Below are 11,471 nucleotides of genomic sequence, written 5' to 3' on the forward strand. Positions count from 1 at the left end.
GCTTCCAGACACCTCTAAATGTTACAAATCAGGAGTTCCTAAAAGTTAAATTAAAAAACCAACACTGTAGGCAGGGTATTTTATTTCAAAGTAAAGCTGGTTTTTAAGTTTCTGAAAAGTCTATATGTGAAAACCACTCTAAAATGGCAGGATCTTCAATATACAATTAATACAACATGTAGAGCATATCCAGTTTCCTGGTACATGTTGTAAATGCACTGCTAGGAAAATGGAGGAAACGTTTAGGAAGTCCCAAGAAGTTACAGCCAGGTTATGCTTATAAAACAAAATGCTAGAAAGAAAATGCAATATTTTTTCTTTGTTGTATCAGTCTGCTGGGTGCAGTTGGTTTCGTATGACTGAATCTTAACATTTACTGATTTTTATTTATATCTCATAAAAATGCTCTTTATCAAAGGTTGGCACTCAGAATGTGTTTGCTGTTCACAAATTGCAGCATCTGGCTGACAGGTTGTATTTTAGTCTGACTTAGAAATATTCTACCAATATTTATAAAAGATCTAGAGCTGTGATTTAGCATAATGCATCTTCCCTGGCTAATTACCCAGGTTTAGGACCTTGCCTGGTAGAGGATAATATTGGTCACTGTGGTTGGTTGTATCATAACGGTTTTTGGCATACTGAGAAGAGTGACTTGCAGTAAAGATTTATGTTTCTACCTTTTGCTATATATTGATACAATCCTTCTTGATATCCCCAAAAGGACTTTGAAATCCCCAAGGGATTCAGCAAAGCACTCATTCGTGTGCCTGTTCTTCGCCAAAGGAAAACATTTGGAGTTAAATGCTCTGCTGCACTGAGCATCATGTTGATAACATTGTGTATATCACTGTAGATGGATTGATGACTTTTCAGATATTTCTGGTGTTTCTGCTACTCTTTTATGTGGGTGGACACAGCAGCTGAGCTGCAGTAACTCAGTTGTGTTGCTGAAAACCAACAACAAGTAGCAACAACAACAACTTTGGGAGCAAGTGCTGATATTTAAGGTAATGCAAAAGGAAAACTGTTGAACAGGAAGAGACCTCATAAGAAGGGTCTCCCTCTCCTACCCTTTCTACAACTTTGCACTTGTCCATTGACAGCACTTCCAGCTCATTGCTGGCTGGCCTGCTTCTGTAACTTGGTGTAACAGCAATTGAGGTGATCCTTAGGGGGAAGAGAAATCAGGAAGGGAATAGATCAGTTACTTAGTATGCTGTTTGAGTACTGAAAACAAATTGCTCTGTTCCATTTAGTAATGCAGTCTACATGTGAATATTTTAGAGGGCAGGAGTTTTCACTGTGGTAGGATGCCATTCCTTTAATTCATTACAAAGTCATGTACATCTTTTGTCCACTTCACTAGGAGTGTACATGCATATGCAAGTGTGTGTATATTCAAACTATTTCATATGCAAAATAATACTTCTATTGAAGTCTTAAGTTTCTCTTTTTTTAAATCCTAAAAAAAAAAGCTAAAATCAATAAATTATTCAATCTTTATCATTTCCAATTGGAAATGGCTAGCCCTAATTTAGAAGAACAAGTCTTAAACCATTAAACCCATTAAATATTTCATATTCATCAGTCTAGAAGGCCAGTTCATTAGCAGATCTGACTATTAATAGCTGGAGTATTAGAGGATGTATTGTTGAAAGTTACCTTCTCAATAATAAGAGCAGAAAAAGTTTTCAGTACTATTTGCCATCTGATAAAGATATTTTAAAAGTTTGATGTGATGAAAAATAAACAGCTAACAAGAATTATTAGAACTAGGAAATAATAATTATCCTCCAGCAACACTAAAAATACTAGACCCATTTTTCATTTTTCTAAATTTTTCAAACTTAAGTAATTTCCTACTGATTGAATTTTAAAAAATTAAGAATTAAAAAAACCAAACTTGTCATGAAATGTTCTTCTTTAATTGTGGTATTAATTCTTTGTGGATAGCCAACTGTGTTTCACTTTTATATCTTAGGTTACGCTTAGGTTGTGAAGTGTCAGTGGTCATGAAAACAGCTGACAGCAGTGTGCCTTGCAGTAGGATAAGAAAGGGGCTATGCTGCAGTGTAGCTGAATTTCTTTGCTCATTTGGAAACTCATTGTTTCCTAGATTGTTAAAAATGTCATGAGCTATTTGAGACCTTTCTAGTCTTCAGCATGCACTCAGATAATCTATAATATTAATACATGCATTTATATGCATTGGACAAAAACCATATTGGTTAAATACACTTACATGGTTAAACTACGTAATTAGTTTTAAATATAGTTGAGACTATATCTTTCTGTGTCCAGCAACTAATTATGAAAATTAATGCACAAGTATTATTTGTTATATAAGCTGCATCAGTAGTCAAAAATTGAGGCTACTGAGAAGAAGACCAGTCAACTTCTGTGTTACACGGATAATGCCTTTGAATCTGAAAACATTACTAAAACATAACTGTCTGCATAATTTAAGTTTGCTACTGTCATGAATATACATTTTACCTAACAAAGCACACACTAATGCAAAGTTGTTTTGTTTTCAGAGTGATTATGTTGCATTACCATTAATTCCTGTGTGCACTGTGACAAGATGTAATGGCGTATCGTGTTGCTTTAATGTAATGAATCCAGTACTCCCAGCTCTTGAATCGTGTTGCTGGAAGTGATTACATAAAACAAAAATGACTGTGACTAAAACCCCTGCAAAGCTATAGAACTCCTGCACATAATAAGAAGCTTTTTGGGGAGTTTAAAGTAACTTCTTAAAAATTTAATGAAGGCGTCCTTTGGTAATATTTTTATTATTTTCTGACTGTCTTTTGCTTTCCACTGAAATTTGCATTATCATTTAAGCATTGCAAGGGCTGTGCTATAATTTTGTGCAGATGTGTGTGCTAAGTGAACATGATGTGCTTATTTGTTACATTTATGCTACTTTTCTTTCTTTATCTGGGTAAGATGGATGAAATTATGTATTAAATAAAAACATCAGTGTTTTAGCCATGACCATTCTCTGCAGGTCCTGTAAGACTGCAAAGCTTTCTTTTAAAACTCAGGTTGCAAAAGTTTCCGAGTATCCTCCTAATCTCAAAATCATAAAACTTGAAGTCTCTAACCCACCTAAATCTTGATGTGTTGTGAATGTCTCTCCCATGACTGGCAGTTTTATCTGAGTTGGTTTGCCTTGAACAGAAAGTTTGCCATTCACTCAGGGACTCAGTATTTGAGGACATAAGAATAGTTTGTCGTAAAAGAATGACCTTACTTCTGAAGAAACATTTTGTCTGTTATTTCCATGTCTGCTAACTTTTCTTTAGTTTTTGTCTTTCTAGGAAATAAACATAGCACTTGAAGTACTGCAGTGTATTATTTAGCTCACATATGCAGCCAGGAAAAGGCTTGAAGGCTTTTATTTTTGCACAAATCATTCCTGTTCCTGTGTTGTACAGTTGAAACTGTCACTTACAAACTGGGTAAATGAAACATTCAAAGGTTGTAGTGAGATAGTTTTAAAACATCAAAATTAAGGGAAAACTCTTTTTACCCCCTATAGTCTAATTACTGACTATATCTTCTTTTTTTCTGACCTTGAAATAACTCTAGGAGGAAGTTGTTGAGTTGTTTTTTTTAATAAGGAAACTTTTTAACTTTGGTCTTAGCAATGACATTTTAAAATAGAAATGATCAATATAATGTGCCACAGTAGAGTCAGAGATTTGTGCTTTCTATTGATTTTTATTCTATTTGCCCTCAGACTATGGTCAATTGAGTGAAAATGATACATTAAATATTTAACTAGTTTTGTTAGTATTTTTTAAACTACATCTGTAAGCAATAAGAAATTGGGGTTTTTTTATTTTGAAATATCATAATACATATTTTTAACCCAAACCTAACCTAAAAAGATGAAAAGTTCCAAAGCAGAACTACATTGCCTCTGTTAAAGATTTTTTGTGTGTATCTATATGCATGCTGGGCCTTGTGCTCTGTTCTGCCTATAATATACCTTGTAACTCTGAAATATTCTTAACCAAATGTCTGATTTTTAGAACATAAATAATTCTGCTGCTGTTGAGACTTGCCATGTATTTAGACTTCTGCTCATGTTTAGGCATCATCGTCAGGTGGAGAAGAAACCATGTTAAGTTATTTAAATAACTAATTTGTAACAGGGCCCAGCCTACCACCCTTGTCTAGATGAGGAATCCTTTTTAACATCAGATGCATACTTCCATCGGGATTTCCGGAGAGTGGGGGAGGCAGAGGAAGGAGGAGGGGGTGAGAACTTTCAGGAATAGTAATTGAACACTCAGGCACCTGGGTTGTGTCCTGTTTTGGGGTGTTTTTCTTGCCAGCAGCCTGCACATATCGTTGTGCATTCTGGTTGCATTATCCATGGGGTCGACAGTTTTGTACGTGAAGGGCTGGGTTTTTAACACTCTGGTGACTGTCCCCTGTGGTTGTGCTTTCTGGCAGCAAAACCCACCCACCACTTACAAAGTAAATGTGCTTCTGCAATAATCCTGATGGGGAAAAAAATGTTACTTTAGGGGTACTCAAGCGGAACGTCCATTTAAAGTGAATGTCAGCAAAGTTGTTTATCGGGGTGGGCGGCAAAGCCCGCATTATTTAGAAGGTTGAGTCATGAGGCTGGTTGAGTTTGTCAGGTTACATCTGGCACGTCAGTCAAAGCTGGGGCAGCTGCAGTCTGTCACTGCTGCTCTGCTGGAGCATTGTCCATCCATCAGCGTGAGCAGCCAGCAGCCCCTCTTAGTGCTGTGCAGAGCCTGCACCTACGTGTGTTTCAGTATTAGCATTGCAAGCACTTTTAGGGAACCAACAGAAAATGGTTTCATGGAAGGTCTATTAGTTTTTGTATGTAGGCTTTTATTAGACAGAATATTTGAGTAGTAGTAGTGTATTGTTGTTAATATACAGAAAATAATGAATTGTATCTGTATTATAAATTTGCATCTGTTTTGATGTTTGTTTCCAGGCCGTGTCAGACTACTTTAAAAGGGAATGCCACAAGTTCAAAGTTTAGTCAGTCAAAACAAAGGTCAGGAAATTCAGAAACCAGTATCATCTACCAAATCCTTATTGCTTTTTTTCACACATTGTCACATGAAAGATTTGTATGCATTAAGTTAATCTGAAAGTTAAATATAGCATTATTAATTGCAAATCTCTGTGTTTGAGCTAACAACATACTTAAATCACCATGCTTGCACTTCAGTAAAAAAGTAGAAGTCCTGATAGCTGGTTTTAACAGATGTCCTTTTGGTAAAATTAGTGGATGGCTTTGAGTGAACATTTGAATGTCGTTTGAACATCATTTAAGCATTTGCGCTCAAAGATTAATTCTGTGATTTACTGAAAATCTGATATTGCTTTAATTGTGTTCCTTCAACTTATATTTTCTGAAAAAGACAATTTTGTATTTCAGTGCATGGAACTTCTTATCACTCACCACCTGATAATGTCAGATGGGTTCCTCAGGTAAAAAAAAAAAAAAAGATGGTAAAACAAACAAAACCCCACTCTCTTCTGCCAAAAGAAATACTTGCCTCAGCTTTTGATAAAAGCATAGCATGTATTTTTGAGAGGGAGGGAAGAGGATGAGTACCACAGGCTTTGGATTTCTTAGAGAGTTGTAATGTCTCCCAGTGCTCCCAAGTGCAGGGTGGGAACCTGCAAGTCAGCACTTCTTTTGCCGCTTATAGTTTACACCTGTTGTGAAGCAGGATAAGGACAGGAAGGAAAGCTCTCTTCTAGGAATTTAGAAGGAACTTTTCCTTGGCCTCTAAGGAACAGGGGCAATAATTCTGTCTGCTGTGGTGGAGAATATGCAAAACTACACATGCCTTCCTCCATCAGTAAGGCATATTGTAAAGCAACGTAGAAGGGGCTTATTCATGGTGAGATGCAGAGCAAGACAGATAACTGAAGTGTCTACTGAGAAAAGGACAGATTGTCTTATTTAGTATAATTTGGCTGAGCTGTAAGCTGCCCCCTCATTTTCATTTATTTATATCCATTAAACACTGTTTTTTCATTTTTAAGTATTTAGTAAAATAAGGACATTTGTTCAGTGATAAATAAATGTCCAAGGCATCACTACTGATAGTAAAGAGTACGGTCTGAATGTAAACTTTTCATCATCTGTTCTCTGCACTTTTCAGCATATGTGCCATCACTGCTGAACTAAAAACCTGTGTGTGTGTGCTTTGGGGTTTTTCTTTTATTTTAGAAAAATATCATATATCAAGACATTTATTTTAAAGTATTTCTTTCCAGCCTTTTTAGGTGATAATCCAAATTTGTCTCAGTTTGCAAGGTGTGTATATATTTGACAATAGGGAAGGATGTTTATGTACAGTAACAACTTTGACTTGATAATTTCCTAGCTTCTGAAAAAGTAGTTGTTGTCAATCATGGAGCTCATAGACAATATTTTCTGTAAAGTTTTTCTTCAGATTTGTTAAAGATTATTCATATTAATTTAATATTTTAAACATTTATTATTGTTTTTAAAAAATGTCATTCATTTTAATTTGAATTAGCATGACAATAAAACCAAAATACAGAATTCTCACTTGTTTCTTCAGGGCTTTCATGATAAAAGACATCTTTTGTTCATAAACAGATGTGATTTTAGCATGAGATGAAATCATCACTCTGAGAAGTCATTTACATTTCAAATTTGCTTCTAGTTTTCTAGTCTGTTCCAGGTGATACAAGTGTACAGATGGACTCAAAGTTTCTATGTATGTCTCATCAGTGATGAGTTGAGAGGATAAGCACTTGGGAAACTGTTCACTGTTCATACTTTTTAATCAGAATTTTTGTTCACACATCAATGCAAAAGTAATTTAACTCCCTAACTTTATCAAAAGTTCAGTTCCTACTAGAGGATGTTACAAATCTCTCTCTGTATCTTTGTTTGAACTTCTCAGGTTTTTATCTTTCATTGGAGGAAACGCAAATGACATAGGAAAATCAGATATGCAGCAGAAAGTAAATGCAGTAATTCAAAAGGAAGGACTGGAAGGCACGGCCAAAAGGCTAAACACAACAGTGCACACACTGCAGCTGATCATTGATGGTCTCACTCAGCCTGAAGGCTTTGACATCCGAACAGGTAAACCTTTGTTTTGAAGGTTGTAATCTCACTTTGATTGTTCTACACACCAGTTTTAAACCAGCACATTTTCTTCTTCTAAAGTCAGCAGTAGATTTTCATGGATGTGTAACTCCATTTATTTTCTCAGCCAAGGTAAAGGCAATATCATAGTCAGACGTTTCTTTCCAGCTCAGTAGGTAAGGAGTGTGAATCCTGTCTTAAATCATGGCATTTTCAGCCCTAGGAAGGGGAGTTGTATGGCTGTTAACAAATGAAATAGTTTCAATATGTTGACTTTATACTGATTAAATCTGTGTTAGCTCTCCATCATGGAGGTGAACTCTGAGACCAAGCTGAAAGAGCAGTAATAAAGGTCTTCAGAGCAGCAATGGAAGTAGAGTGTAGTTCTTTTTTTTTTTATTGCACTGCTTCGTGGAGGCAAGTGTAATTGGAGCACATGGCTCATGACCTACCTTGGTTAAAACTTTGTGGTAGTGCTGAACAGTTTGAGGTGCAGGAGAAGAAAGATGAGGTAAGCTATGAAGTAAAACATCTGGACATGCTCTTCTTTAATTAAATTTACATCTGGATTCTCTTATGACAACAAGAGATAAAGGTAGGCAGCAAAGATGCACACTTGTAATAACAAATAATAACCTTATACTCAAAAATCCCAAACATTTATTTTTCCCTTTTTTGAGGTTCATTAGTAGTTTCCTTGCAGATAGTATAAATGTTTCCCACTTGTGGTCTTGAAAATGTGTATTTATAACATGTATAACTTTATATATCTCCATTTGTTCTGGCAGTGTCACATCTAAATTACAGTAGGAGAGACTGTCAGCATATGAAGACATAAAAGCAATACAGAATCTTCATTTGGAATACTGATCTTCTGCTGATCCAGTACATTCAATATCACTGTAGGCAGCCTAGTAGCCTTGTATAGCTTTATTTCTCTGTCTTTGCAACCCTGCTTTTTACTGGGATAAAATGCATCACATCTAGCAGGGCTGAGGCAGGTTCAATGGTTTGTATTCTACCCTGATTCAGAAGATAATCCTTGCGTACAATTACATTCCTGACAAGACTGTTGCCAACAGTAAAGATGCAATATTAGGGAAATACAAAGGATAGCTTTCCTATGTATCCTCTTAAATTTAACTGAAATTCTTATATTTTCCTGATTTGCTTTAGTATAAAGGAAAATGCGAAGAGTTGTTTTAAGAAACAGAAAGAATAGAATTTTTAAAATCATCTTATTGTAAAAAACCTTTTTTCTAACCAAGATCTTGAAAGGTATTTATTGCGAGGAATTGTCTTTTTAACAGTAAAGTTGAACAGCAAATCAGGTAACTCTGAATCATGCATGATGAGGAAAAAACGTTTCCAAACATTTAAAAAGATTTTTATCACTCCTTTGAATCTTCTTATGCTCGATGTCCTGAACGGCCTTTTAGTTGCTTTTTTTATTCAAGTGCCACCACACAGGATACTGTGTTACAGATATGTATATAAAATGTATGAACCATTTTAGACTTGAGCAATTAGGTAAATTCCCTCAGTAGAAAATGTTATGTCATTTAAATTCATTCTGGTTTTGCCAGTTTGTATATTTGACTGGGGTCTGATCCACAGCCTGAGGGCGTTACAGACTGTGATTGAGTTTCAAGTGAAATTTAGGTATAAACTTGTTCAGGATGTATTTTATTTCTCAAAGGCCGATACAGGAAAATGTTTGCAATCCAGGTTTGATGGTACTATATATTGTAAAATGGTAATCTTATTATTTCTTGGAAAAGTTTAAAAAGCAGTAGGAAATGGTTGAAAATGAATTTGTTGAGATGGGGTAGCTAGGTTTTCTGCAGGAGCAGGAAGTGATGAGCAAGTAACAAAGGAGTTTAAAAGATCTATTTGTGTCCTTAAATGCACAATGTGAACTTTAATGTATTAGGATATTACTTGCTTATAATCATATGTGTGTGATTTTTAAGTTGTTAGTTCAAAGAAGCAATTGATCATATGATGTCATGGGAAGTATTTGATTCTTTAATGTTATGGTGCAAACGAACAGCAAACCTAAGAACAGCACATTGTTGACTTTTCAGTATGTGATGAGTCTGAGTATTCACCTTCCTATATACAATTCGTATAGGAATAGAATGTTATGTGTAATTTATGCAGTTCAAGTAAAAGCCACCTCAAGTCTTTTCTCCCCAGCTCCAAGAGAATTCAAAGAATTTTTCAGTCAGTCGCTAATGTCGCTACACACTTCTGATTCATCTCTGAGAGTTTCGTACCATGGAGTTCACTGTTTTATTCTTATTACTCCATTAATCAAAGTCTTTGAAAGTGAATTATAAAATACAAGAAATCAGTTGTTCTTCACAGATGATAGAATCATAGAATTGGCTGGGTTGGAAGGGACCTCAGAGATCATCGAGTCCAAAGATGGGTCCTTATTTTTAAAATGTCACAAAAGCAGTACTTGGGACCTTAGAGCTACCTTGACATGACATCTGGTCAAATGACAAATAAACCTGAAAGAGTCCTGTAGAAAATATCACAAGCTCTTTCCTCTAGTATCTTACTTTTGTTTCTTGTTTCTCGTAACAGATTTTGATAAACCTGACTTCAAAAGAAGCATAGTTTGCTTTGAAGACCTAAGTGTTGGTGCTGTTTTAACTGGAAAAGTTGAAAATGCGACGCCATTTGGAGTTTTTGTTGATGTTGGTGTGGGAAAATCAGGTTTGATTCCAGTGCGAAATATAACAGAAGCAAAACTTTCTAAAGTGAAGAAGAGAAGAAGCCTGGGGTTAGGTCCTGGAGAAAGAGTGGAAGTTAAAGTGCTTAATGTTGATATTCCTCGATTGAGGATAACGTTGGATCTTATTCGTGTTTTATGACAGGGTTTTTTATGATTGATCCTTCGTTTTAAAGGTTAAGTAATGTCAGCAAGGTTCTGGAAATTCAGGCATTTAATGAGAATGTGGAAAATGAACAACTTTTGAATCCTTCAGCCTTGCTGCTTTCCCTTTTTTTTTTTTTTTTTTTTTTTTAATCTAACAGTTTTTCCACATCTCTTGAATCCTTTCTGTTAATAATTGTTGGAACAGTTTATTGGATTACTTCCAAGAAACCTTGTTGTTTTGTCTGCAGAGCAAGCGAAATTCCAGTGGACTGTCAGACAGATCTTTTATCTGTTCTCTCTGTGCAAGTTTTGCTGTCTCAGTCTTTAGTTGGTATTGTACAAGCAGACAAATCTAATGTGCCCCTTCAAAAAAACAGCCATTCAGTTTGCCTGTTTTCTGGTTCAGGTTCTAAAAGAAGGTAAATAGTTGTAGGAAAAAAGTGATCTTAAGTTGATGATGACATTGCTTCAAATGTAGACTGAAAAAAAGCATCTGCTAATGCTATTGATGGTTCAGAAACACGCAGATTTAATTTGAGTGACATTATTAGGATGTCTGTTTACCTGTCTTACTGTTAACTGTTCAGTTATCATTGATTAACAGACTTGGATGTACCTTGGAGTATAAGGAACTTGCTTCAAACATGTCCAAAGACATTTATGTTGTTCTATACTTGTTCAAAATAAAAACATTTCTGGCCATCATTTCTTGGTGTACTGGTTCTAAGAGTAATTTAACAGTCTTAGGTGTCCTTCTTTTCAATATGTGCTCCATCAGCAACATTTCAGCTTAAGGATGAGCTTCTGAGGATACACTGACCTCACCTTCTGAAAGATACACACCATCCTGAGCTTTAATACCAGGCTACAACCCATGTCTTGATGGTGTTCCTGATTGAACAAAGTCGTTCTAGTTTGTCTTGGACTCCTTCAACTTGATACAAAGTTTTTTTTTCCATCTTAGATACAACATGTTTTTCTGCCTGGTTTGAGTGTAGAACCATTTTTCAGTACTTCTCTTCACACAGTGTGGTCATGAAGGCATAATTCTCTATTAAAAACTTCTTGCTGTTTACAAAGTGTTTCTAGACTTCTGCTTTAACAGGAATGCTCATTGTTTCCTGCCTAGCACATGAGGTTTGTTTCTTCCACCCTAGAGACTTTCTGTTTTGGTGATGTTTCGAAGGTCTTACCAATTTGTCCAAGTTTGCAAAGGACAGGCAATGGTATAGTGGCAGAAGAGCTTCCAGCGACAGCCACATGTATCTGGTCTCTCCAGTGGATTTTTGGTGTATTGGACATTTATTCTTTTGAAGTCATCAAACTTTGAAGTCATCAATTCAACCTGTAAGTTGGCAGAAACTCCTCTGTCTTTAGCATTTGAGCACAGACCACACCCTATAGTGAGTGTGAAACACCTTTGATGACCAGGTTTCTATC

At 35.7% G+C, this 11,471-nt stretch overlaps 1 protein-coding gene across 5 annotated transcripts in view; it reads left to right on the forward strand.

Moving 5' to 3' along the window:
- SRBD1 (S1 RNA binding domain 1) overlaps window positions 1-10,738 on the forward strand; it is a 123,168-nt gene extending 112,430 nt beyond the window's left edge. For all 5 annotated transcript variants that reach the window (XM_071739443.1, XM_071739446.1, XM_071739445.1 and 2 more), the window contains exons 21-22: window positions 6,954-7,138; window positions 9,737-10,738. In XM_071739443.1, coding sequence (XP_071595544.1) covers window positions 6,954-7,138; window positions 9,737-10,026 — 475 coding nt within the window. In that variant the 3' untranslated portion in view covers window positions 10,027-10,738. The remainder of the gene's footprint in view (window positions 1-6,953; window positions 7,139-9,736) is intronic.
- The last annotated feature ends 733 nt before the right edge of the window (window positions 10,739-11,471 follow it).

Source organism: Heliangelus exortis, chromosome 3 (assembly GCF_036169615.1).
Source record: "Heliangelus exortis chromosome 3, bHelExo1.hap1, whole genome shotgun sequence".
Classification (NCBI taxonomy): domain Eukaryota; kingdom Metazoa; phylum Chordata; class Aves; order Apodiformes; family Trochilidae; genus Heliangelus; species Heliangelus exortis.